The sequence below is a fragment of the Pleurodeles waltl genome, chromosome 9 (assembly GCF_031143425.1).
Source record: "Pleurodeles waltl isolate 20211129_DDA chromosome 9, aPleWal1.hap1.20221129, whole genome shotgun sequence".
NCBI lineage: Eukaryota > Metazoa > Chordata > Amphibia > Caudata > Salamandridae > Pleurodeles > Pleurodeles waltl.
In genome coordinates, this window is record NC_090448.1 from 698,457,916 (window position 1) to 698,482,091 (window position 24,176).

General features: G+C 48.4%; 1 protein-coding gene across 1 annotated transcript in view; it reads right to left on the reverse strand.

Annotated features, from left to right (window-relative positions):
- ATG2A (autophagy related 2A) overlaps positions 1–24,176 on the reverse strand; it is a 2,189,461-nt gene that overhangs the window by 1,425,631 nt on the left and 739,654 nt on the right. The window contains exon 19 of the mRNA XM_069207806.1: positions 6,931–7,091. Within this exon, the coding sequence (XP_069063907.1) occupies positions 6,931–7,091 (161 nt within the window). The remainder of the gene's footprint in view (positions 1–6,930; positions 7,092–24,176) is intronic.

Below are 24,176 nucleotides of genomic sequence, written 5' to 3' on the forward strand. Positions count from 1 at the left end.
ATTAACAAGAAAGTCGTCTTCAATGGGCTCTGAATGAAGGCTGACATTATGAAATGCTGCTGCTCTTGACACCACCTGTGCGTAGCCTGTACTATCCTCTGGTGGCAATGGTCTAGCTGGATAGCATTCAGGACTATTATCGGACACTGGTGCGTCATAAAGGTCCCATGCGTCAGGGTCATCTTGACTCATTCCTGTATGAGTTGGGGATTGCATCATTGGTGGAGTGGCTACCGGTGATGGTTGCGGAGAGTGATGTGGGGATGGTGGCGGTGTTACTTGTTTAGCCACCTTTGCGTGTGGCTGTTTGTCCTTGTCTTGGAAGGCAAGCTTGCGTTTCATTTTGACTGGAGGAAGAGTGCTGATCTTCCCCGTATCTTTTTGAATAAAGAGCTGTCTTTGTGTGTGATCTGGCTCTATTGTCTCTAATTCCTGTCCAAATCTATGTGTCTTCATTTGTGTGGACAGTCCTTGTTCCTCAGTGTAGGAACTTGTTTTCGGTTCCGAGGCCGGATGTTTCGGTACCGAAACCTTTTCGGCTGCTTTTTTTCAGCTCCGACAAAACCTTCTTTACTTTCGCCATCGTGCTCTCTCGGTGCCGACCCGTTTCGGTGCCGCTGTCTCGGTGCCGAATCTTCTCTGAACCACTATCTCGGGCCTAAGATTGCTGTGTGCCGGTATCTCGACCGGAGTCGGATGACTTCGACACCAGCTCGCCCTTTTTCAGTGCCGATGAACGGTCACCTATTTTTCGGGTTAAGCCATGGCCTGTTGGCGGTGGCGTCCCCTGGGCTTTAGCGGTCTTTTCGTGAGTTCTTTGTTTCGACGTCTTACTCACGGTTTTCGGCGTTTCCTTGGGGTCGATCTCCTCAGAGTCCGAATCCTGGGTGGAGAATGTTTCTTCCTCCTCCTCGAAACGCCCTTGTCCTGTCGGCGCCGACGCCATTTGCAGTCTTCTTGCTCTTCGGTCCCTGAGTGTCTTCCTGGACCGAAACGCTTGACAGGCCTCACAAGTATCCTCCTTGTGTTCTGGTGACAAACACAAGTTACAGACCAGATGTTGATCTGTATATGGATACTTGTTATGGCATTTTGGACAGAAGCGGAATGGGGTCCGTTCCATCAGCCTTGAAGAGACACGTGGCCGGGCCGACCAGGCCCCGACGGGGATCGAAAAAACCCCGAAGGGCCACCGGAGCTCTTCTTAATTCGGTGTCGATCTGTTGTAACTAACCCGCTACCGAACGCAAACAATACCGACGATTTTTCCGAGATTCTAACTAACTTTCCGACCCAAAACACGGAGCGAAAAGGAACACGTCCGAACCCGATGGCGGAAAAAAAACAATCTAAGATGGAGTCGACGCCCATGCGCAATGGAGTCGAAATGGGAGGAGTCCCTCGGTCTCGTGACTCGAAAAGACTTCTTCGAAGAAAAACAACTTGTAACACTCCGAGCCCAACACCAGATGGCGGGATGTGCACAGCATGTGTATCTGCAGCTACACATGCCATCGAACATATATATATATATATATATATATATATATATATATATATATATATATATATATACATACACACACACACACACACTTACAAGACTACACTTATAAAATTAGCTATGGCTTGACCTCCCACCCTGCACCCCCACCCACCTCTCTCTGCCCCCCACTCAGTCTCTCTGCTGGGAGCAGACAGGGGACTGCGTGGCGTTGCCGGACAGTAACAGATCAATTACTTTATTTCATTTCATCATTTGGAGGCGTCTGTTAAAGGAGAGCGTCCCTTTAACTTATACTTCCCTAGATGATATGACCTTTGTCCCAAAAACCGGGACATTTATGTAATAATTTGACCTTTGCCCCAAAAACCGGGACATTTGTTTAAAATTACGAGAAGCGTCGGGACAACGGGACAGTCCTCTAAAAACCGGGACTGTCCGGGGGAAACAAGGACGTCTGGTCACCCTACTTTAGTGCTGTTAATGATGTATTTACCACCAAATTCTTGAAAGAAAATTGGGTAGAAATTAATTTCGGAGCAAAAAGAGCATGTGTGGTTACAGACATTTTGTATCGGATTCGTTATACTTTTCTAAAAAAACAATTGTACTCTAACCCCAAATTATAAAAAGCACGAGGTCACCTGGTAAGACCAGCAAGTGAAGCAAGGTTCACCATCACATGTACCAAACTTAAAATTGAGCCACAAAAAATAAAATGAAGTATAATTAGTTGCGGGGTTACAGCAACGCCAAAAGAAGCATACAAATGGCCAAACTGTTCATGAAAAGGATTTGCATTAGGGGAGCCACACGGAAGTGAACACAGCAAACACAACAGTAAATAAAGCATTTTTAAAGCCCTTTGCCATTCACACTAATCCTCTACTTTTACAATTCTGAAAACTTCTAAAAACACACCTTTCAACAATAGCTCTATCTTTCTCGATGTGTTACTTTTCCTATGTTGCATGTGCTGTCTTACGGTTTATGGCACCAGAACACCCTTTTGGTATCAGTAGGCTTAACAAAACCAACATCAAATCAAAGAAAATAATAAGTGTCAACAGCAAGAACTAAAGCACACGAAGTAAGCTTTGTTAAAGAAAATAAAAGCAAAACTATATAGTACAATAAATGAGGTAATGTAAAGAAATTAACACTGCACTTACCAAGCGTAACAGCATATTAAGCAAGCAAATGAAATAAAGATGGCAGGTGTAGAAAGCACGATAGAGTACAAAGAAATATTTTACAAACAAAATACCGGTGCACAAATCACATGCTGCGGTGTACAGAGTGCATGTATGTAGAGAAACCATCAGCAGTGCCATTATCATTTCTATAGATGCACTTCGGAGTATTCAAAGCCAAGCAGTGATATAAAGCAACTGTTTTTTATCTACTCAGAGTATGAGGAGCAGAGGCGGTGTTCTGCATTAAGCTTGTCTGTGTTTAAATTGTAAAATAGTAAGTGGCAGAGCCCATACCTTTGCTCCGAAGCTGCCTCCAGCGGCACAGAAGGTGATGGTATCGAACACCAAGGCTGCATATTCTTGAGTTTCCTTCATGCATCTTTATCCCATCAACGGACACTCCCTGCCACTTTATTTAACTCATGCACATTCTTTGCTGTTTATGCATCATCCTTTTGCTATTGTTTTTCCGTCTTTCTCTTCCTCCTTCGTTCCTCCTTTGTGTTTCTCTTTTGTTTTTGGTCAAAGTATAATGAGGAAAAATAAGTGCTAATCCCCAAAAATGAGCACTGATGTTACAGAGAAGGGTGACGAGTGGCTTAATAACTAGGTTTTCAAAGCCTTCTGAATAAGGCATTCTTTGATCATCTGGCGCAATTCCAATAAAAGGGTGTTACGGAGATCCAGAGCTAAATGAGAGAAAGAGCGGCCGCCCCAAGAAGATCTCTTAAATGTGGGGACCTGGAGCAAGAGAGCTGTAGAGGATCTGAGCAGCCTGCCAGGAGTATATGGGGTGACTAATGGTCTTAACAATGAGGGGCCTCTCTTGTGGAGTGTTCTTTGAAAGATGCAAACGACCTTAAATTGCACTCACTGCTTCACAGGAAGCCAATGTAGCTCTTTTAAGGGTTTGTTTACTGATGAGTGCCTTGGGAGGTTCATAAGGAGGTGAGTAGAGGTATTTTGAGTAACCTGTAATGTCTTAGTCACATGCTGAGGGGAACCAAGGTACAAAGCATTTCCATAATCAATTCAGGAATTAATGAGGGCCTAGACAATAAGTCTTCCTGCTAAGAAAAGGGTAGACTAAGTACCTTTCTTAACAATCTCAGGATCCCAAAACAATTTGCAGCAAGCTGCTTTGTATGGTGTTTCACAGTAAGGCTGGAATCAAGCCACATACCACAGCTTTTTTATCATAGGCTTCTAGCTGGGTAGATTCTCCAAACAGACAGGGGCAAGGGAGGGAGAAAACTTGGTAAGGTTGTTGCCCCAGTATCATCACCTCAGTCTTGTCTTCATTAAGTTTAAGCTTGCAGTTGGCCATCCATCTGGCTACTTCCTGGAGACAGAAAGAGTGACTGGGGTGGGAAGATATGGTGGTTGGAGAAATTGAGATCACCAGCTGAGTGTCATTAGCATAAGAGACTAATGAAAGCCTATGGGAGCAAATCATCTCAGTTAATGGGCGCATGTAAATATTAAAAGAGAGTGGGGCTCAGGGAAGAGGCACCCCCACAACTTATAGGTAAGGTGTCAGAGTAACAGATGGAGTCTGAAACCTGAAAGTCTCAGTTCTCCAAAAAGGAGGAGAGCCACTTCAAGGGATGACCTTCAATGCCAGCTTTCGCTGCTTGATGAAGGAGAATGGCATGATCAACCGTGTCGAAGGCCATGCTGAGGTTTAAGAGAATGATCGCAGGTAAACCCCCTTGATCCAACAGACATCTTCCTTTCTCCGTTGCTGCCTGCAGAGCAGTTTCTGTAATATGCTATTGTCTGAAATGCATTTGAGTGGGGTGGAGAGTCTTGTTGGATTCCAGGAAGGCCAAAAGTTGTTTGTTGACATGCTTTTCGAAAAGTTTTGAAGCACCCGGCAGCAAGGAGATTGACCTACAGTTACCTAAACAAAGAGGGTCGAGACCAGATTTTTTTAAAGCAGCTTGACTACTGCATGCTTCCATTGTGAGGGGACATGCCCACTTGAGAGGGAGAGACTGAGTAAGTCTACCTAGACTGGGGCAATGCTATCTGATCCCAGCCTTAAAATGTGAAGGGCGCAGGGTCAAGAGGCGATCCTGATTTTATTAAGCTAAGAAGATCTGTAAGAAGGTTCATGGAAGGTCTGGAAAAGCTGTGAGGGTCTCAGCTGCTTGTGTTGTGAGATTACCGGGGGGTTCTCAAAGTTTACGCAGTTTGGAAAAGAAGAACAGATATCTAGTACCTTCTTCAGAAGAAGTAAGGCAAATTATTGCTGTGCTCAATGGAGGCTTCCTGGGCAGCACAATGAAGCTTAGGCTCTATGATGTCTTTTAAAATCTGAAAAATCTCTTCGGGAGAATTAGAGGACTGCTCAATTTTGGAGAAGAAACAGAACACACATGAAAGAAGAACAACCCCAAACCAGTTCTGTTTGCCATAGTGGATCCGTATGCCCGTCTTGAAGTTGTATATAAAAATGGGACCGACACCACCCCACTTCCAGGTCCTTCAATGACCAAGGAAGGGAGTCCTCCGCAGAATACTTAAAGGACGACTCTGTGACCAGGGCTGGTGTCTGCCTGGCAGGGAAATCACCTGAAGTCTGCACTTATTGTTGGATGAGCTGACGGTCTGGCCTGTAGCCTGCCTGCCTAAAGAGGGGAGGTATCTGCCTTGCGTTGCAGGAGGAAAGACTGCCCAGAAGGAGATGCCCAGCATATTCCCAGGAGTGAGGGGCATCCAGAGATAGACATCTGCCTGATAGTGAAATTTGCCGCAGAGGGTTCCTACGGTCTCTCGGAACAGTTTGTCAGGAAAACTGTAAGCTGGTTGGGGCTCCAACTACTGTTGTGACCGTGTAAGCCCGGTACGGGCTGCAACTGCTGTGGTGACTGCATGGCATGGTAGAAGTATCTATGTATGATCTCTTCTGTTCGGTAACAGTAAAAAAAAAAAAAAAATGGAGTTAACAAAAGTTTAAAAATAAGGTTTATGGTCTAAAAGTATGCCCAGTCCTGGCACTGAAGGAAACCCTTCTTTTTAAAGATAGATGTGAACATTGTGCGGAAGCTAAGTGCCATTACTCACACTGAAGAGAGCCAGCTGATAATGTTGGCTGACCCATAGCCTCATGATGTATGCTGAGGTAGGGGCAAGCAAATTTGGATGACAATGACAAAGAGTAATGGATGAAGACGGCTGACTGGAAGCACCTCTATGTATCTATATGTGTATGTTACTTTTTAAATATATATATTTTTAAACATAACGGTTTAACATTAGACCTAATACACCTCAAGGTAGCAAAGTTGGGGATTGAGGATGGTAGGGTGCAAGATAAAATGCCTTTGTCAGTAGGATAAGATCAGAGCTAGTGTCCTAACAGGCATAGCTTGGGCAGCATCACCCTCTAAATCAAAGCTACTCATTGCTGTCCATTCGATTAAGCTTAGCTACAAAGATGTTGTGTGTTGGTGCTACTTTCGTCTTGTATTAGTACATGTGTTTCTTCATTCTAATTCAACGTCATAACACGGTGGAACCACAGCATGACCTCTGAACAACGGCAGTATGGGATGAACCTGAGGCGAAGTCTTATAACATAAGTTTCCTCCTTTTAGTCTTTAGCAGGATACAGTTGCCATTTTACCTCTAAAAGAAAGTCCACCACCTTGGCTGAGAAGAAGCTTAGCATTGCAATGAAGAACAAACACAAGAAACGTTGTATTCTGGTGAAAAAAAAAAATTCAGTATATTTTTGAGGTTGAGACCCTGAGCGACAAAAGTTTAAACCACAGACATAGGTCACTTCATAAGTCAGGAAAAATATAGAGAGCAATGTGCATCATAAACGATCAGGCAGTTTTTCAAACAGCATTAAACAAGGTGGTTGAAAAGAAAATTGAATGAAGGGAGGTTGACAAGGAATTGTTTTAGGCCATTAAGTAAACATGAACTGTTCAGGTCTAGCTTGGAACACAAACATTTCAATTTCCTTTTCCATTTCAATACAACATACTTAGGGCCTGATTTAGATCTTGGCGGATAAGATACTTCGTCACAAACATGACTGATATACCGTCTGCCATACCACTGTATATAATGCGATAATAATACAGTGGACAGGATATTTGTCACGTCAGTGACAGAGTATTCTCCCTGCCAAGATCTGAATCAGTCCCTTATCTTGTAAACTATTAACAATAATATTTGTTTAAAAAATAAATAAAAAATGCATTGGGCACTTACCCAACTTGAACGCAGATTTGCACATCCTGAAATTCTCTTGGTGGTGCGTGGAACCTTGTAGATGAGGAAATGCGGCTTTGATGCTTTCTTGGGGACTGCCATCTGAGGCAGCAGTCAGAAGTATTTCTGCAGGCTCCCACATCAACAGATCATTATTAATTCTGTGGAGGGAGGCAAAACACATAAAACAAGATGTCCACTCGTGGCCTAGTCACCTCAACCAATATCACTTGTGCACATTTTGTATGGTAAGTGATCCTACCCACATCAAACTAAACTAAAGCACAGCCACCTACTTCATGTAGTGTGAAGGGTTATTCCACTCAAGTTAGTCACTACTTTCTTAGTGTATCCTGAAAAATAGATGAGTCATGGAAAGAAGTTCAAGCCGCTTGTGTATTTTTGTGGCTGTTTCTCCCTTAGTACAACGTATATTTATCATAAATGAACACTTTAAGAACTCTGCAGAGATAAAACTTTGCAGCAACCAAACCCAGATTTGAAGTTGATAACCTTGAACACGCTATTTCTTTTTTGTTCATTACTCCCTGGTACTAAAGTTGATTGTAAAAATGAAATCAATGTGGGTTAAAGCCATCAACAATGGGAGATCCACAAATTAAGACTTGGTGTACACTGAAAGTATATTTTTGGTGTGCTGACAAATCTGTGTTAAGTTTTCTAATCAAATAACATAGGTGACTGACTACATTTCACCATGTCAAGGTAATCCACCCAGTGTGGAGGAATGTAAGGAGCGAGCCACAGTGTGCATTTTCCATTTTAAATCTAACATGAACCTGTGGATGACAGTCTGGAGTGGGAACTCGACTGCTTTTAACAGGGTAGTATTGAGGACTGCCTAGGTTGTGAATTGGGCTATAAAATCCCATGGCTTAATTGTATCAGATCTATAGCCCTATAATTGGGCCGCCCTGAACAGTTTTAAAATCCAAAATCGCTAAAACGGGCAGATAGAAAACTTGTGAAGGAGATGTTACTTGAGCAGTTCAGTGAAAGAGTAAACTTGACCCTGGGTAGCCATTCAGCCAGGGCTTTGATGATTTTAAGTACCACTCGTGGACTGGAACCTTATCTTTCCTTTGTCAGAAGCCCATGGGAAAGACTTCTTACTAGGTTCAGATTAGGTTCTGTCTGATGTAACCTATGTTTCCCGCCTGGACAATATGAGCCCTCTGCGATTAAGATATGTCCCAGACTTTAAAACATTTGTTTTTATTCTTTAGTTATTATGACCCATTTAGAAGATTTCTCCTGCCTGTTCCTAAAGCCAAAGGGTTTTTATCAATATCGGTCTGCTTTTATATATTTACAAATGTTAAATGAACCCATTGTTGAATTGGCAGGCTTCAATTTTATAAAGAACGCATTAAGCTGGAATAAGATCATGAATTTTGGGCCTTACATTTTTGAGGTCCTTTAAACAGTATATTGTATATCTGTTTAGAATTCACAGCACTGATAGACAAAGTTTTAAATGCTTATGGCTTTTTAATGGTTTTTAATGCTTGTGGTTATATGTTATATGACTATTGAAGTTTATTTTTATGTGCTTTTATGATTGTTTTTTATAATCGAAATAAAGGTCCAATCAATCAATCAACATGAACCTTGCTATCCACTCTAGCCAAAAATGCTGAACCGCTGGTGGACGCTAAACAAGACGGTTGCGTGCTATTTTCGCTCCAGTGGCTGAAGCTCCTATTCATGTCATTTATTCTTCTAATTAGCCCATTACCTCCTATGCTGGCCAGATCTGGGCACTGCATGACATGGTTAACAAAATCAGCAAAACTGTGCCTGTGTCGTAGAGACAAGCTACGTGTAGAGAGCTAAAGGAAGACCAATGGCAGTGGACATGGGGACGGCGGCTGAGGCATCGGTTGGTGCACTGCTGCGTCTTCCAGAAATGTGGCATGGCCTGACTGCTTTGGACTTGCAGGCCCATGGGGACGGGTTGGCTGCACGACAGACACACATCACCAGAGGTCTTGCAGTGTGAAGCCCCACAAGTTCCAATCAGTGCTCCCATCCTAAGCCTCCTATGAGCTGGCAATGGGCCGGGAACCAGATGAAAATGAAACCAGGGGCCAAGCTGCAGTGTGGAGAACTATGCCTACAAATAAACTGTGAATGATTTGATCCCCTGTCTAGGTACGCTCTTCATTTCAAGTAGATGTGGTGACTTATGTGGTCAGTTCTGAGAGCCCCAAGTTGCAAACTCACATGTGCATTGCTTGCCCCCTGCAGTAGGCGCCAGCACTAAATAAGCTTCCAAGACATATAGGGGGTTATTCTAACTTTGGAGGAGTGTTAATCCGTCCCAAAAGTGACGGTAAAGTGACGGATATACCACCAGCCATATTACGAGTTCCATAGGATATAATGGACTCGTAATACGGCTGGTGGTAAATCCGTCACTTTTCCGTCACTTTTGGGACGGATTAACACCTCCTCCAAAGTTAGAATAACCCCCATAGGCTCCTTGCACTGCGGAAATCTGTCACACATTTCTCCTAAGAATCATGATTTAATAGGCACGTGGGATGCCGGTGCACATACCAAAAGAGCCGCCTGGGAAAGCTCTCACTGTGCAACTTGTGGTCCAGGATAATTTGACTCCTTAATCAGTTGTGAGCACAGTTCTCTCCTATTATTTGTGAGGGGCTGAGCGACACGCCCTGGAGTGCTGTCTACTGTGCACTGAACTGGGTTACTGTTGAGTGCCTGCTGTACAAACGTGTTATATCCAAACATAAGTCAATAGGTCAAATCAGATGGCAAACAGCCCAAACCCATATATGGGAGGAATAGAAAGAACGCCATCTTGTTTTGGAGGATTTAGCCCAATAGGGATAGGGATTATGCTCCCCTCCCCAAAGGGATAGAGCACAAGGAGGGTGTAGCCACTCTCATGGACAGTAGCCACTGGCTACTACCCTGTGACCCTAACACACCCCTAACTTCAGTATTTAGGGGCGACCCTGAACCCAGAATTTGAGATTTCTGATGACCTACAAAGAAAAAGAACTGCCTAGCTGAAAAACCCTGCAGAGAAGAAGGAAGACGACAACTGCTTTGGCCCCAGCCCTACCGGCCTGTCTCCAATTTCAGAAAACCTACACCAGCGACACATCCTGCGGGCCTAGCGACCTCTGCTGACTCAGAGGACTGCCCTGCATCTACAAAGGATCAAGAACTCCCATGGACAGTGGACCTGTCCAATCAAAAAAAGAAGAAACCATCTTTAAAGGGACTCTGACCTCACTCCTAAAGTGTGAGTCCCCACCACTCTGCACCGATGCCCCTGGCCCATGTCCGGAGAAACCAACGACCCAGAGAGAATCCCCAGGTCACTCCAACAACGTGTCCACCCTGGGCTGACCTCTCTGCACCCCCACAACGGCGCCTGCAGAGGGAATCCTGAGGCCCCCCTTGACCGCGACTGCCTGGGACGAAGATTTCTGACGCCTGGAGAAGCACTGCACCAGCAGCCCCCAGGCCCGTGAGAACCCGACCACCGGTGCAGCAGTGACCAGCAGGCAGTCCTCATCCTTGCCCAGTTGGTGGCTGGCCCGAGAAGCCCCCCTGTGCCCTGCATGCAAAGTCTGAGTAACCCCGGGTCCCTCCATTAAATCCTATTGCAAACCAGACGCCCTGTTTGCCCACTTCACCCGGCCGCCCCTGTGCCACTGAGGGTGTGTTTTATGTGCCTACTTGGGCCCACCTCCAGTGCTCTACTAAACCCCCCTGGTCTGCCCCCGAGAACGCAGGTACTTACCTGCCAGCAGACTGAAACCGGAGCACCCCATCTTCATAGGCGGCCATGTTATTTTGGCTCCTCTGTGACCTCTGCACCTGACCGGCCCTGTGTTGCTGGTGCTGGGTGCTTGGGGTTGACTTGAACCCCCAACGGTGGGCTACCTATGCCCCAGAGACTGAACTTGTAAGTGCTTTACTTACTGTAATAACTAAACTGTACTTATCTCCCCCAGGAACTGTTGAAAATTGCACTAAGTGTCCCCTTTTAAAATAACTTATTGCGGGGGGCGTGGCTAAGATGACCGCCGCGTAGGAGCTTTTCTCTGGAGCTCTGCCATCGGCCCCAAGAAACATCGGAACTGTTGGCACAAGGCGGTGTCCCCGGTGCCGTGGGGGCCCCTGAGACAGGCCGCAGACCCGGAGTGTGGCCCGGATGATAGTGGAGGTGGGGCGAAGCAGGGCGCGAATGGTGCGGAGGCCTCCGGAGGCCCTGGCGGCAGTAGACGTGTGTGGAGGGCCGGTCTGCTGGGCGACGTCATACTGGGCGCCCCTAGCTCTGCGGCCCATCGGTCAAGTTAGCGTCTCCTAGGGCCGTGGGCCCTGTACGGGGCCACGGACCAGGAGCGCAGACCGGCTACATGCAGAAGTGGGGCTGAGGCGGACCGTGTGTGACATCGAGGAGAGATCGGGCCGGCCTCCTGACTGTTGGTCGGGCAAGAGAGAGACAGGAGGGCTGCAGCAGAGAGACGCCGGAGCCACGCTGCACCAAAGGAAGAGCAAACCTGGCCCAGTGGAGCAGAGGACCATTGACGCGTTAGTGAGTGCTGGGCAGGTACGAGGCAGTGCTATCAGACGTCAGAGAGCAGGTCAGGGCCAGACAAAGAAAGGAGCAGTTGGGACATCCCGCGGGCCCGTGGCTGCACAGAGGTGCTGAGGCCATTGGGAGACATGAAGTAAGGGCAGCTGCAGTGTGCGACCAGAGAGCGGGTCGACCTTCCACAGGAGGATAAAACATCCTTAGGCACCATAACACCAGTATAAGAATTGCGACAAAGGCCAAAACCTGGGGGCAGACTTGGAATTAAGAAAGGGGTGCTCTGCATGGCCCGGAGACCTGACTGAGGGTCGGCACTGGACTTGACGTCTCCGGTACCAGCGAAGTTATACAGGCATTCAACGAGCTGCAGACTCAGCTGGAGGACTCTCTCTCCAATAAGGTCAGTGATCGCTCACGAGACGGCAGCGATGACCTCCCAGAGACACAACATGAAGGAGGGTTCCCTCAAGGACCTCTTCAACAAAACTCCCACCAAGAAGGCGCCACCAGTTGATCCTCTGGCAACGAAAGGTGGAGAGTTGGGAGACCAGGGAACGCAGGCAGATGGAGAAGCACCCCTGACAAGCTCCTTCATGAAGCAGCTATTTGGGTCCCTTCATGGAGATTTTGCCTCCTTAAAACAAGAAATAGCGTCGGAGGTCAAAGAACTTAATCGAGAAGTTGTAGATCTGGGGCAACGAGTAGCCACACTAGAACAAGCCCGTGTTGCGTGAAAGGAAGAATTGGACTGCCACAGGAGGGAACTCCTTACCTTACAGGACAAGAACCAAGAACTGCAATACCAGATCGAGGACTTGGAGAATAGATAACAGCGATACAATATTCGAGTAAAGGGCGTACCATCGCAAGCGGTGACAGGAGCACTAGAGGACTTTGTGGTGCGCCTCGTGGCTCCGGCCCTAAAAGATCAGACTGTGGTGCTTGATAGAACACACAAAGTTGGCTGACCGGCCCGCTCCCCATGCCAAGCAGAAGACATACTGACCTGCCTGCACCATTATAAACATAGGGAGACCATAATGGCAGTGGTCCGAGACCAACCATTAATTGAATTTGAAGGCTATTAAGTTGGCTTATTCCAGGACCTGTTGATGCCGATACTGCAGCGTCGTAGAGCGCTCTGACCTGTAACGGACTTCCTAAGAGAAAGTGGTATTAGATATAAGTGGGGCACCCCTTCCGCCTTCATTTCGTCTGGCAAAATGGAACTTGCAGCATCCGCACTTTGGAAGAGGCACAGGCCACGGAGGGAATGCCGTCCCGCCTCGGAGACATGGTACAGCAGCCAAAAGAATGAGCACAGCGGCCGCAAATTGAAGGGGGCTGCTCAAAAATTCAGGCCAGACGAACTAAACATCATAAGCCCACAGCAGCAGAGAGCCAAAAAGAGAGGGTGGCATTACTTAGAAGCCTACGTAGCCACAACAGCATCTCGGATGCGGATTCGGACTAATGAAAACCCACAGGATCTGCGTACAATCCTCTCGTTGACAAAGGTCTGCGCCCGATGGGCAGTTGGAGAAGCAGAGAACGGTCTGGTGAAGGCAAATGGACGTTTGATTGAGACAGCTGTGTGGCCGAGCTCCGATCCCCTCAAGAGTGGTGGTCGCCTGACAACAGAATGAGACCCGGCTCACCCCCAGATTGATCTACGTCTGTTCCCAGGCAGGGAATACTTCTCAAGTTTATACTCTGTTGTTTGTTCTCTCTTTTCCTACTCACTATCCCCCTACCCTGATTCTGCAGGGGCCACACCTTCCCCCTTTGCCAGTCATGGGTACACATACCTGTTTTTTTTTTCCTACTGAGTGAAGGGTTCAATCACATTCATAGCGGTAAATCTCACCTTTCCCATGATCACTGTCCTTAATCTAAATGTTAGGGGCCTTAATGCAGCTGTGAAACGTCAAGCACTGCTGATACAGCTCAGAGAAGCAAGGGCTAACCTTTGCCTGCTACAGGAAACTCATCCAGTTTGCTCAGACTGGAAAAGGCTGAGATAACGCTGGTTTGACGGACAATTTCATTCCTCAGGCCCCGGGAGATGGGCAGGGGTAACAATCCTTTTGGCCACCAACTTCCCGGGACGGGTACTTGGTGTACAAGCTGAGATTCCTGCGAGGCTTCTCTCACTTCACATAGACCTTCGGGCCAGAGGCAGACTAGCTACCATTTACGGTCTGAACGAACAGCAGGAACGCTTCTTAAGAGATGCCCTGGGGAGGGTTCTGGCTACCCCAGACGAAGACATTGTTATGGGGGTGGAGACTTTAACCTAGTGCCGACACCCAGCTTAACAGATCAGTTCAGAGATATGGCCAGACGGGTGCCTTCCCCAAGGGATTTCCGGGAGTGGGTGTGGGCGGCAGGACTCATAGATGTCTGGTGCGGGCAGCACCCAACGGAGAGGGCATACTCTTTCTTCTCCGCCGCGCACCACACCTACACTCATTGACCTTTTCCTCATCTCAAAACAAATCACCAACCGGATAACCAAGACTAAGATAGGGGTGGCATCCCTATCGGAACACTCCGCGATCACGATGTCACTCGACATTCACTGCACACCCCAGATGCGAAGCCCTGGTGCCTTAATATGAGACTCCTAACATACAAGGACACCCTAGCGGAAATTGAGAGCACAATAAAGCATTACCTAGGCACAAATGACACCCCTGAGGTCAGTATTGCCATTTTATGGCAAACACTCAAGGCAGTTATTAGTGGACAGTTCATGGCGATAGCAGCAAGACTAAACAGGGCCCGACAGGAAACACGCCAGCAACTAGATGATGATATAAGGAGTCTGTAAGTCACTCATGGTCGGACTGGGTCTCTGGTAGTGAGGAAACAACTCACCACTCTCTGAAAGCAGTTACGAGCCTTAGACGGGGATAAGGCAGAATACACCCTATGACGGACTAAGCAGAAATTGTACACCCGGGGTAATAAAGCGGGCAGCCTACAGGTTCACTGTAAGGAAATGCCTTCCTTGGCATGGTTACCTCTGCCTTTTTGACTTTTGTTGATGCCAGTTATGATTGAAAGGTTGCTGGGACCCTGCTAACCAGGCCTCAGCACCAGGGTTATTTCCCTAAACTGTACCTTTCGTCCCACAATTGGCACAGCTCTGGCACTCAGATAAGTCCCTTGTAACTGATACCCCGGGTACCAAGGGCTCTGTTGCCAGGGAAGGTCTCTAAAGGATGCAGCATGTCTTATACCACCCCGGGGACCCCTCACTCAGCACATGCACACTGCCTCACAGCTTGTGTGTGCTGGTGGGGAGAAAATAACTAAGTCGACATGGCATTCCCCTCAGAGTGCCATGCCCACCTCACACTGCCTGTGGCATAGATAAGTCACCCCTCTAGCAGACCATAAAGCCTTAAGGCAGGGTGCACTATACCACAGATGAGGGCATACTTGGAACAGACATCCAAAAACCTTGAGGCCAGTCAACAACTCCAGAAGTTGTAGTATGACCAAAAGACTGCAATTGTTGAATTCCAACGAGGGCAGAAAGTCTGGGTTCTGGAACCTGTGGCTCCCAGGGCACTCCAGGACAGATGGAGTGGTCCTTACTCAGTGCCAGAGAAAGAGTCCGGTCACTTACCTAGTGGACCTGGGCACTAGCAGGACACCCAGGGGGTGATCCATGTTAACTGCCTTAAGCTCTATAATGACAGGGCAGACATAACAATGTTGATGGTTACAGAAGAGGATCAGAAAGCATAGAGTGAACCTCTCCCTGACCTCCTCTCAACTGACGCTAAGGATGGGATAGTAGATGGTGTGGTCTATTCAGACACCCTCTCTACCCAACAGCATGCTGACTGTAGGCAAGTCTTACAACAGTATGCTGAGCTCTTTTCTTTGACTCCTGGTCAGACACATCTGTGTACCCATGATGTGGACACAGGAGACAGTTTACCTGTCAAAACCAAAATATTCAGACAGTCTGACCAAGTCAAAGAAAGCATCAAAGTAGAAGTCCACAAGATGCGGGAATTAGGGGTAATAGAGCACTCCAATAGTCCCTGGGCTAGCCCAGTGGTCTTGGTCCCCAAACCTCACACCAAAGATGGAGTGAGAGAGGTGAGGTTTTATGTGGCCTACAGAGGGCTCAGCTCTGTCACAAAGACAGATGCTCCACCCATACTAAGAGGAGATGAGCTAATTGACAAGTTATGTGCAGCCAAATTTCTGAGTACCTTTGACTTAACTGCAGGGTACTGGCAAATTAGGATTGCACCGGGAGCAAAAGAGAAAACAGCATTCTCAACACCTGATGGGCATTATCAGTTTACTGTTATGCCCTTTGGCTTAAAGAACGCCCCGGCACCTTCCAAAGGGTGGTGAACCAAGTCCTTGCTGGCTTGGAGTCCGTTAGTGCAGCGTATCTAGACGATATTGCTGTCTTTAGCTCCAACTGGCGGGATCACCTGGTCCACTTGAAGAAGGTTTTGGAGGCCCTTTAACAGCAGGCCTCTCTATCAAGGTATCCAAATGCCAGATAGGGCAGGGAACAGTTGTATACTTGGGCCACCTTGTAGGTGGAGGCCAAGTGCAACCCTTACAACCCAAGATCCAGACAATTCTGGACTGGAAAGCGCCAAAAACCCAGCCTCAAGTCAGGGGATTCCTTGGCTTGACTGGATACTACAAGAGATCTGTGAAGGGATATAGATCCATAGTGACTCCCCTCACAGAACTTACCTCCAAGAAAATGCCCAAGAAAGTTAACTGGACCTTAGACTGTCAAAAGGTCTTTGACACCCTAAAAGAAGGTATGCGCTCTGCACCAGTTCTAAAAGCTCCAGATTATTCTAAGCAATTCATTGTGCAGACAGATGCCTCTGAACATGGGATAGGAGCAGTCCTATCCCAAAACAATGATGATGGCCTTGACCAGCCTGTTGCTTTCATTAGCAGGAGGTTACTCCCCAGAGAGCAGTGTTGTTGTGCCATTGCAAGGAAGGCCTTTGCTGTGGTTTAGTCATTGAAAAAGTTGATACCATATGTGATTGGTACTCACTTTATAGTTCAAACTGACCACAGACCTCCCAAATGGCTAATGCAGAGGAAAGGAGAGAACCCTAAGCTTTTGAAGTGGTCCATATTCCTACATGGAATGGACTTTGTAGTGGTACACAGATCTAGGACTGGCCATGCCAATGCAGATGGCCTTTCCAGGTTCTTCCACTTAGATGACGAAGACTCTCTTGGGAAAGGTTAGTGTCATCCTCTTTCATTTTTTGGAGGGGGGGAGATTGTGTAGGAAAATGCCACTGTTGGCATGGTTACCCCTTAACTTTGTGCCTTTTGTTGATGCCAGTTGTGATTGAAAGTGTGCTGGGACCCTGCTCACCAAGCCCCAGCACTAGTGTTCTTTCCCTAAAACTGTACCTTTGTCTCCACAATTGGCACAGCCCTGGCACACAGTTAAGTCCCTTGTCAAAGGTACCCCTGGTAGCAAGGGCCCTGTGGCCAGGAAAGGTCTCCAAGAGCTGCAGCATGCATTATGCCACACTGGGGACCCCTCACTCAGCACATGCACACTACCTCACAGCTTGTGTGTGCTGGTGGGGAGAAAAAGACTAAGTCAACGTGGCACTCCCCTCAGAGTGCCATGCACACAACCCACTCACTGCCTGTGGCATAGGTAAGTCACCCCTCTAGCAGGCCTTACAGCCCAAAGGCAGGGTGCACCATACCACAGGTGAGGGCATAAGTGCATGAGTAAAATGCCCCTACAGTGTCTAAGCCAAACCTTAGACATTGTAAGTGCAAGGTAGCTATTAAGAGTATATGGTCTGGGAGTCTGTCAAACATGAACTCCACAGTTCCATAAAGGCTACACTGAAATCTGGAAAGTTTGGTATCAAACTTCTCAGCACAATAAATCCACACTGATGCCAGTGTGGGATTTATTGAAAAATGCGCATAGAGGACATCTTAGAGATGCTCCCTTTGTACCAGTCCAACTCCTAGTGTTAGGCTGACCAGTTTCTGACAGCCTGCCACAACCAGATGAGTTTCTGGCCACATGAGGTGACTGCCTTTGTCACTCTGTGGCCAGGAACAAAGCCTGCACTGGGTGGAGGGGCTTCTCATCTCACCCTGCAGGAACTGTAACGCCTGGCTGTGAGCCTCAAAGGCTCACGCCTGTTACAGCGCCCCAGGGCATCCCAGCTAGTGGAGGTCCCTGCCCCTCCGGACACAGCCCCCACTTTTGGAGGCAAATTCGGAGGAGATAATGAGAAAAACAAGGAGTCACCTACAAGTCAGAACAGCTCCTAAGGTGCTGTGAGCTGAGGTGACCCCTGCCTTTAGAAATCCTCCATCTTGGGTTTGGAGGATTCCCCCAATAGGAATAGGGATTTGCCCCCCTCCCTTCAGGGAGGAGGCACAAAGAGGGTGTAGCTGCCCTCCCAGACCTAAACACACCCCTACATTCAGTATTTATGAGCTCCCCAGATCGCAGGAAATCAGATTTCTGCAACCTGAATAAACAAGGACTGCTGACCTACAAGCCTGCAGAGAAGGAGGAAGACGACAACTGCTTTGGCCCCAAACCTACCGGCCTGTCTCCAACTTCGAAAACCTGCTCCAGCGACACATGCGACAGGGACCAGCGACCTCTGAAGCCTCAGAGGACTGCCCTGGACTAAAGGACCAAGAAACGGCCCTGTTCAAAACCAGCTACTTCTTTGCAACAAAGAAGCAACTTTCAAAGACTGCACGTTTCCCGCCGGAAGCGTGCGACTTCAAACTCTGCACCTGACGACCCCGGCTCGAGATCCAGAGAACAAACACCACAGGGAGGACTCCCCTGCGACTGTGAGCCAGTGAGTAACCAGAGACTAGCCCGCACAGCGACGCATGCAGAGAGAATCCAGAGGCTCCCCCTGACCGCGACTGCTTGTAACAAGGGACCCGAAGCCTGGAACCAACACTGCACCAGCAGCCCCCAGGACCTGAAGGAACCGAACTTCGATGCAGGAGTGACCCCCAGGCAGCCCTCATCCTATCCCAGGTGGTGGCCTGCCCAAGAAGCCCCACTGTGCCCTGCCACCATCACCAGAGTGACCCCCCCGGGTCCCTCCATAGCTTTCTACAGCAAACCCGAAACCTACTTTGCACACTGCACCTGGCCGCCCCTGTGCCACTGAGGGTGTGTTTTGTGTGCTTGTGTGTATCCCCCCCCAGTGCTCTATAAACCCCCCTGGTCTGCTACCCGATGACACAGGTACTTACCTGCTAGCAGACTGGAACCGGAGCACCCCTGTTCTCCATAGGTGCCTATGTGTTTTGGGCCCTCCTTTGACCTCTGCACCTGACCGGCCCTGTGTTTGCTTAGACACTAGGGGCATAGTGCTGATGCACATATGCCCTCACCTGTGGTATAGTGCACCCTGCCTTTGGGCTGTAAGGCCTGCTAGAGGGGTGACTTACCTATGCCACAGGGAGTGTGAGGCTGGCATGGCACTCTGAGGGGAGTGCCATGTCGACTTAGTCATTTTCTCCCCACCAGCACACACAAGCTGTGAGGCAGTGTGCATGTGCTGAGTGAGGGGTCCCCAAGGTGGCATAAGACATGCTGCAGCCTTTAGACACCCTCCCTGGCATCAGGGCCCTTTGTACCAGTTACAAGGGGCTTACCTGAGTGCCAGGGTTGTACCAATTGTGGAGACAAAGGTACAGTTTAGGGAAAGAACACTGGTGCTGCGGCCTGGTTAGCAGGGTCCCATCACACTTTCAAATCATAACTTCAGCAAAGGCAAAAAGTTTGGGGGGTAACCATGCCAAGGAGGCATTTCCTTACATGGGTGAACCAGCAAACCAGAACCACCATCTCACATCCATATCACACTAACTGACTAGATGACATGAACCTTTAGGGGAGCGGGAGTTTGATGTTGAGTTGTGTTATACCCACAATGTATGGATGTACCGCAGAATATATTGCCTTGAAATGACCATTGGAATATTACTCATCCACTTGTTGTACCACACATAAGGCATGTTATGAGCACTGCACAGATGTTCATTTGACAACATGCAACAAAATTTGTTTAAAAAAAAAAAAAAAAGCCAAAAGGTACTCTTTTCCCTGTGCCCAGAACAAGTAATTTCCAGGCTAGGGACAAAACAAACAACAAAACATAGTATTATGTGGCCTGGAAAAAAAGGGGTCTATTCGCCAAGTCCTCACCAAGCCACAAATCTGTCTCAACAACAGGCATATACATTTTTGATGAGGGATGCATGGCTGGCGAAGTAAGATCGACCACCTTTCGAGGTCGGTTGAAGGCGTTGAGCTGTTGCTGCTCAATCTCCAGGAATTAAGGTTGAGACTGTGAAGGCTTTGGTGCAGAACCTGCCCTGCTGCAGAGAGAACAGATCCAACAGTAGGGGCAGTCTGATCCAAAGACAGACGCTCATGCCCAGGAGTTCCAGATACAAAATTCTACCTGCCCGATCCAGGGCAACTAGGATGATTAGGATGAGTGGTATCTGTGGGAAGGCATAGAGGAGTCTTGAGTTCCACTCAAGGTGGAATGAGTCTCCAAGTGGCAGACACCATGGAAACAGGAATGCTAACATTGGAGGTCTTTGGGTGGCTAACAGATTGAGCCAAAGTTCTCCCCCATTCGGGGAAGAGACCTTGTACCACCTTTGAGTGTAGGTGCCACTCATGCTCCAGTAGGTGCCAACGGCAGAATGTGTCCACCCTGGCATTCAATGATCCCTCCAGGTGGTTCCCTCATGAAAAAATCCATGGTTGTCCAGACATTTCCAGGGGCACAAGGCCCCCCTAGCACAGGTTTTGTGTTCAAAGCATGCTGTGTTTGTTGCAGTAGCGCATGACGGTAGAGTTGTCTCTGAGCAGACATACCAGCCTCTTCTTGATGGATAGATGGAAGGAAGGTTTTCAGCGCCAAGGTGATGGCCCTCAGCTCCAGAAGACTGATAAGGAGTTGAGACTCTGATGAAGTACAGAGGCCTCTAATATCCACCTCTCCCAGATGGCCACCAGACCTACTACAATGATCCGTCACCACTATCGGCTCTGGGAGGGGAATTGAGTCTACCCCAGACCTAACTGCGGTCCAGAAACCACAGCTGCAGATATTTTGCAGATGCCTCCAAAATCTGGAAGTGGTCAGAGAGGTCCCCTTGATGTCTGGTGCACTGAGACTTCAGGTCCCACTACAGAGCCCACATATGCCACTTGGCATGCTTGACCAGTAGGATGCAGGAGGCCATCAGTCCCTGCAGGTCCAAGGCTGAAAGATCTGGATATTAGCCTGAATGTCCTAAAATCACTTTCCCGGGGGAAGGAATGAAAACAAACAGTGGATGGAATGGCTCCAAAGAAGGAGAGCGTCTGAGAAGGAGATAAGTGTGACGTTGACAGTGAACCCCAATATAACGTGGTTCACCATAGCCTGGAAGTGGTTGACAACTGCCTGGGACGACGCCTTCTTCAATAACCACTCACTGAGGTCGGGGAAGACTGGCACCTGACCTCCGAAGATGTGCTGCCACCGCCGCCATCACTTTCATGAGCACCAGAGGGGCACAGGTGAGACCAAAGGGAAGCACAGCAATCTGGAAATGCTCCTGTCTCACCACGAAATGCAAGTTGCGCCGAAGAGTCTGCTGGACAGGTATTTTGAAGTAGGCACCCTGCAGGCCAAACAGTACCATCCAGTCTCCAGGGTCAAGGGGAGACAAGCCCTAGACCAGTATGAGCATCTTGAATTCTTTCTTCCGGAGAAGGGCATTGAGAGGATGCAAGCTAAATCAGTCTTCTTGAGCACCAGAAAATAGCGGTGTAAGGAACTGCCTCTTTTTGAATGGTTGCCCCCAAAATTTTGGACTGATGCTGGTTCTTCGAATGTGCTAACTAGACCTCACGGCCAGTGCCTTGACTCTTAAAGGCATATGTTTGGTTGTCTCATGCCCAAATGGCATGAGCTAACTTACTTCTAAATCCTTATCATATAGTACCAGGGGTACCCAGAGCCTGTAACTTGCAGTATTCCCTCAAGGACTACAGCACAGGTTGTGCCACCCCGAGTGGGACAAGGTAAAACATGACTCCAAGCCGGCCTCTGAAGACTGATGGAGCACTTTGAAATTGCTAACTCGACTTTGCCATTTTAAGCAATGGCAAAGCCCAAATTCCCTTCTTAATGTACAAGTTAATTACCTTTGGTAATGAAATATCTGGTAGAGACATGGTACCCTGTGTTGGGTTTGGACCATGTACCCAAAAGGACATCAGTGAAGGCCTCCTTAAATGGGAGAAGGGGTTCTGACGTAGTAGCACCAGGCTGATGCACCTCCGTCAAAGATTAGACCTGACAGTAGGGAGCTTAAGGCCAACGACCTCAGCCACCCTACAAACCACCATACTATAGGTAGCTCCCTCCGCGGTAGGAGGAGACAGCATGCCAGCGTCAGGAGACGTATCCAGACCACAGGCTTCGCCCAAGTTCTGTGCCCAGTCCATAGTAGGGTCTTCCTGGTATTCATAAGGGTTCAGGGACCCCTCCAATTCCTCCCCGTATTCGTACCCATAGGAAAATGGGTCAGAATCCGACCCCGGCGAATAGGGCCCGCCGAACACGATGGCGGCGGCGGCCAACGCCGCTTCGACTCCGAGTCGTCGGGTATGCGAATTGGGTCGACGTCGACAGTGGGCACTACCGAGGTCGGAAGCGTCAATCGACCCAGCGCCGGGGAAGGTCTTGATTGTGCGACTGGCATCTGCGCGGATCCGCGTACGGATCCGGAGGCTACCTCGGTGGCCGGGGCCAAAGCCACCGGCGCGGAACCCGAAGGCCCCTCAGCTAAGCTCCTTGGGTCGCTCCGGGTCCGGGAAACTCAGGGAAGCACTGAGTCTACCCAGACGTAGGCTCAGAGAACGGAGGCCTAGTGCGTGGACGCTCGTCCCATGGCGCGTCGACCGAGCGACGGGGTGAAGTCGGAGAGCAATGGGACTTCTTCTTCTTACCTTGACCCAAGGATTTCGAGGAAGAAGAGTGGTGATGGCTCCACGACCGATCTCGACACCTTCCTCTCGAGCGAGACAGGGACCTATGCGGAGTCGAGTGCCGGGCCACCATCAGCTTTAGGGACTGCTCCCTCAAAGCCTTCGGATGCATTGCCCAGCACTCTGAGCACGACTTCGGGTCCTGGTCGCACTCGAGGCACCACAGGCAAACACGATGAGGACCCGTCACCGAAATCATCCGATGGCAGTCCTCGCACAGCTTGAAACCGGTCTTCGGGGACATCCTCGACGCACCAAGTGTTGCACCAAAAAAGTTGGACAAAATGGTTAAATTCAGCCAAAAAATAGCCTAGGGTAGCTCTCTCCGAATCAGCGTGTGGCGCGGAAAGAAAAGAACTGACGTCACTGCGCGAGGGCGGCGTCTATGTACTACTCCCGACGTCATCATAGCGGCCACTACACCTACGGAGTCGACCAACGCCATCTACCGACATGCAAGGGTATTGCTCGAAGAAAAATCTCCGGATCCAGTGTGACGGCTGGGGGAAATTCGAAGGTAAGGAATCTGCAACTAGAAGTCTCTATCAGATATATATGACACCCTTACAGAGGGCCTATCAAGTCCTAAAACAGGGTGCCTCACAGTAAAAAGTAGAATATGTACTTTAAATGTGACAGTAAAAAACAGCAACCGTAATTTTTATGGTGAGAGACACTGGTGCCCTATTGGCAAGTATGCAGAGTTACATACTGACAACTCAGTTGTGCTAACTTCTGAATGGGACAACCAAAGTTGGTGCTTCAAGTTATCAAACAACTCATTAAATTAAGCTTGACTTGAAGCCTAATTAAGTTGTAGAATGTTGCCACTCTATTGTCCAGTTTTCCAAAGGGCACTTGCTGAGGGTGGCCATGAGATGGCCTTCTGCCCTCCTGGGGAGACATGTCAATAGAGGCCTGTCCTACTGCCAAGCATTGCCCTGCCAGTGCCGATAAAAACGCTGTCCCACATGTGTGGCTGAGCCTAGTGCCTCGACAGGAATAGATCAAACCAAGAACAATGGGAGCCCTTGAGTGGAGACTCCTATTGACCTTGGTTGGATCCGTTCCTGTCGCTGGGTGGTAGGAATTTTGTGGATTCTGCAAGTTTCCACCAAAGATATGTAAAGGAAATGTGTGACTTCAGGCAAAGCTGGAGGGCAAGAAAACATCATGGGATTCACAGCAGGCACACCACGCTGGAATTTTCTGGTTGTCTACTTTTCAACGATGTCTGTGGTTGGTAGGTTTCCATGGGTGGCAGCCAAGTATGGCCCAAAATCCCACAGTTGCCCCTACTGTTGATCTCTCCATGTAGCACTTTAGGGCTTTTGGTGTCAAGGTCTCTCAACTCACCCACACAAAAGAGGTAACATTTTTATTAGAAGACTTGGGAGAATGCTGTGTGATAGGAAATTTGTGGCTCCCCAACAATTACAGACGTTTTCTGCACAGATATGTGAGGAAAGAACAAGTTACTTACATTTGGTAACGCTTTTTCTGGTGGATACAGTAGCTACCTGTGGATTCCTCACCTTATGAATTCTCCCAATAGGC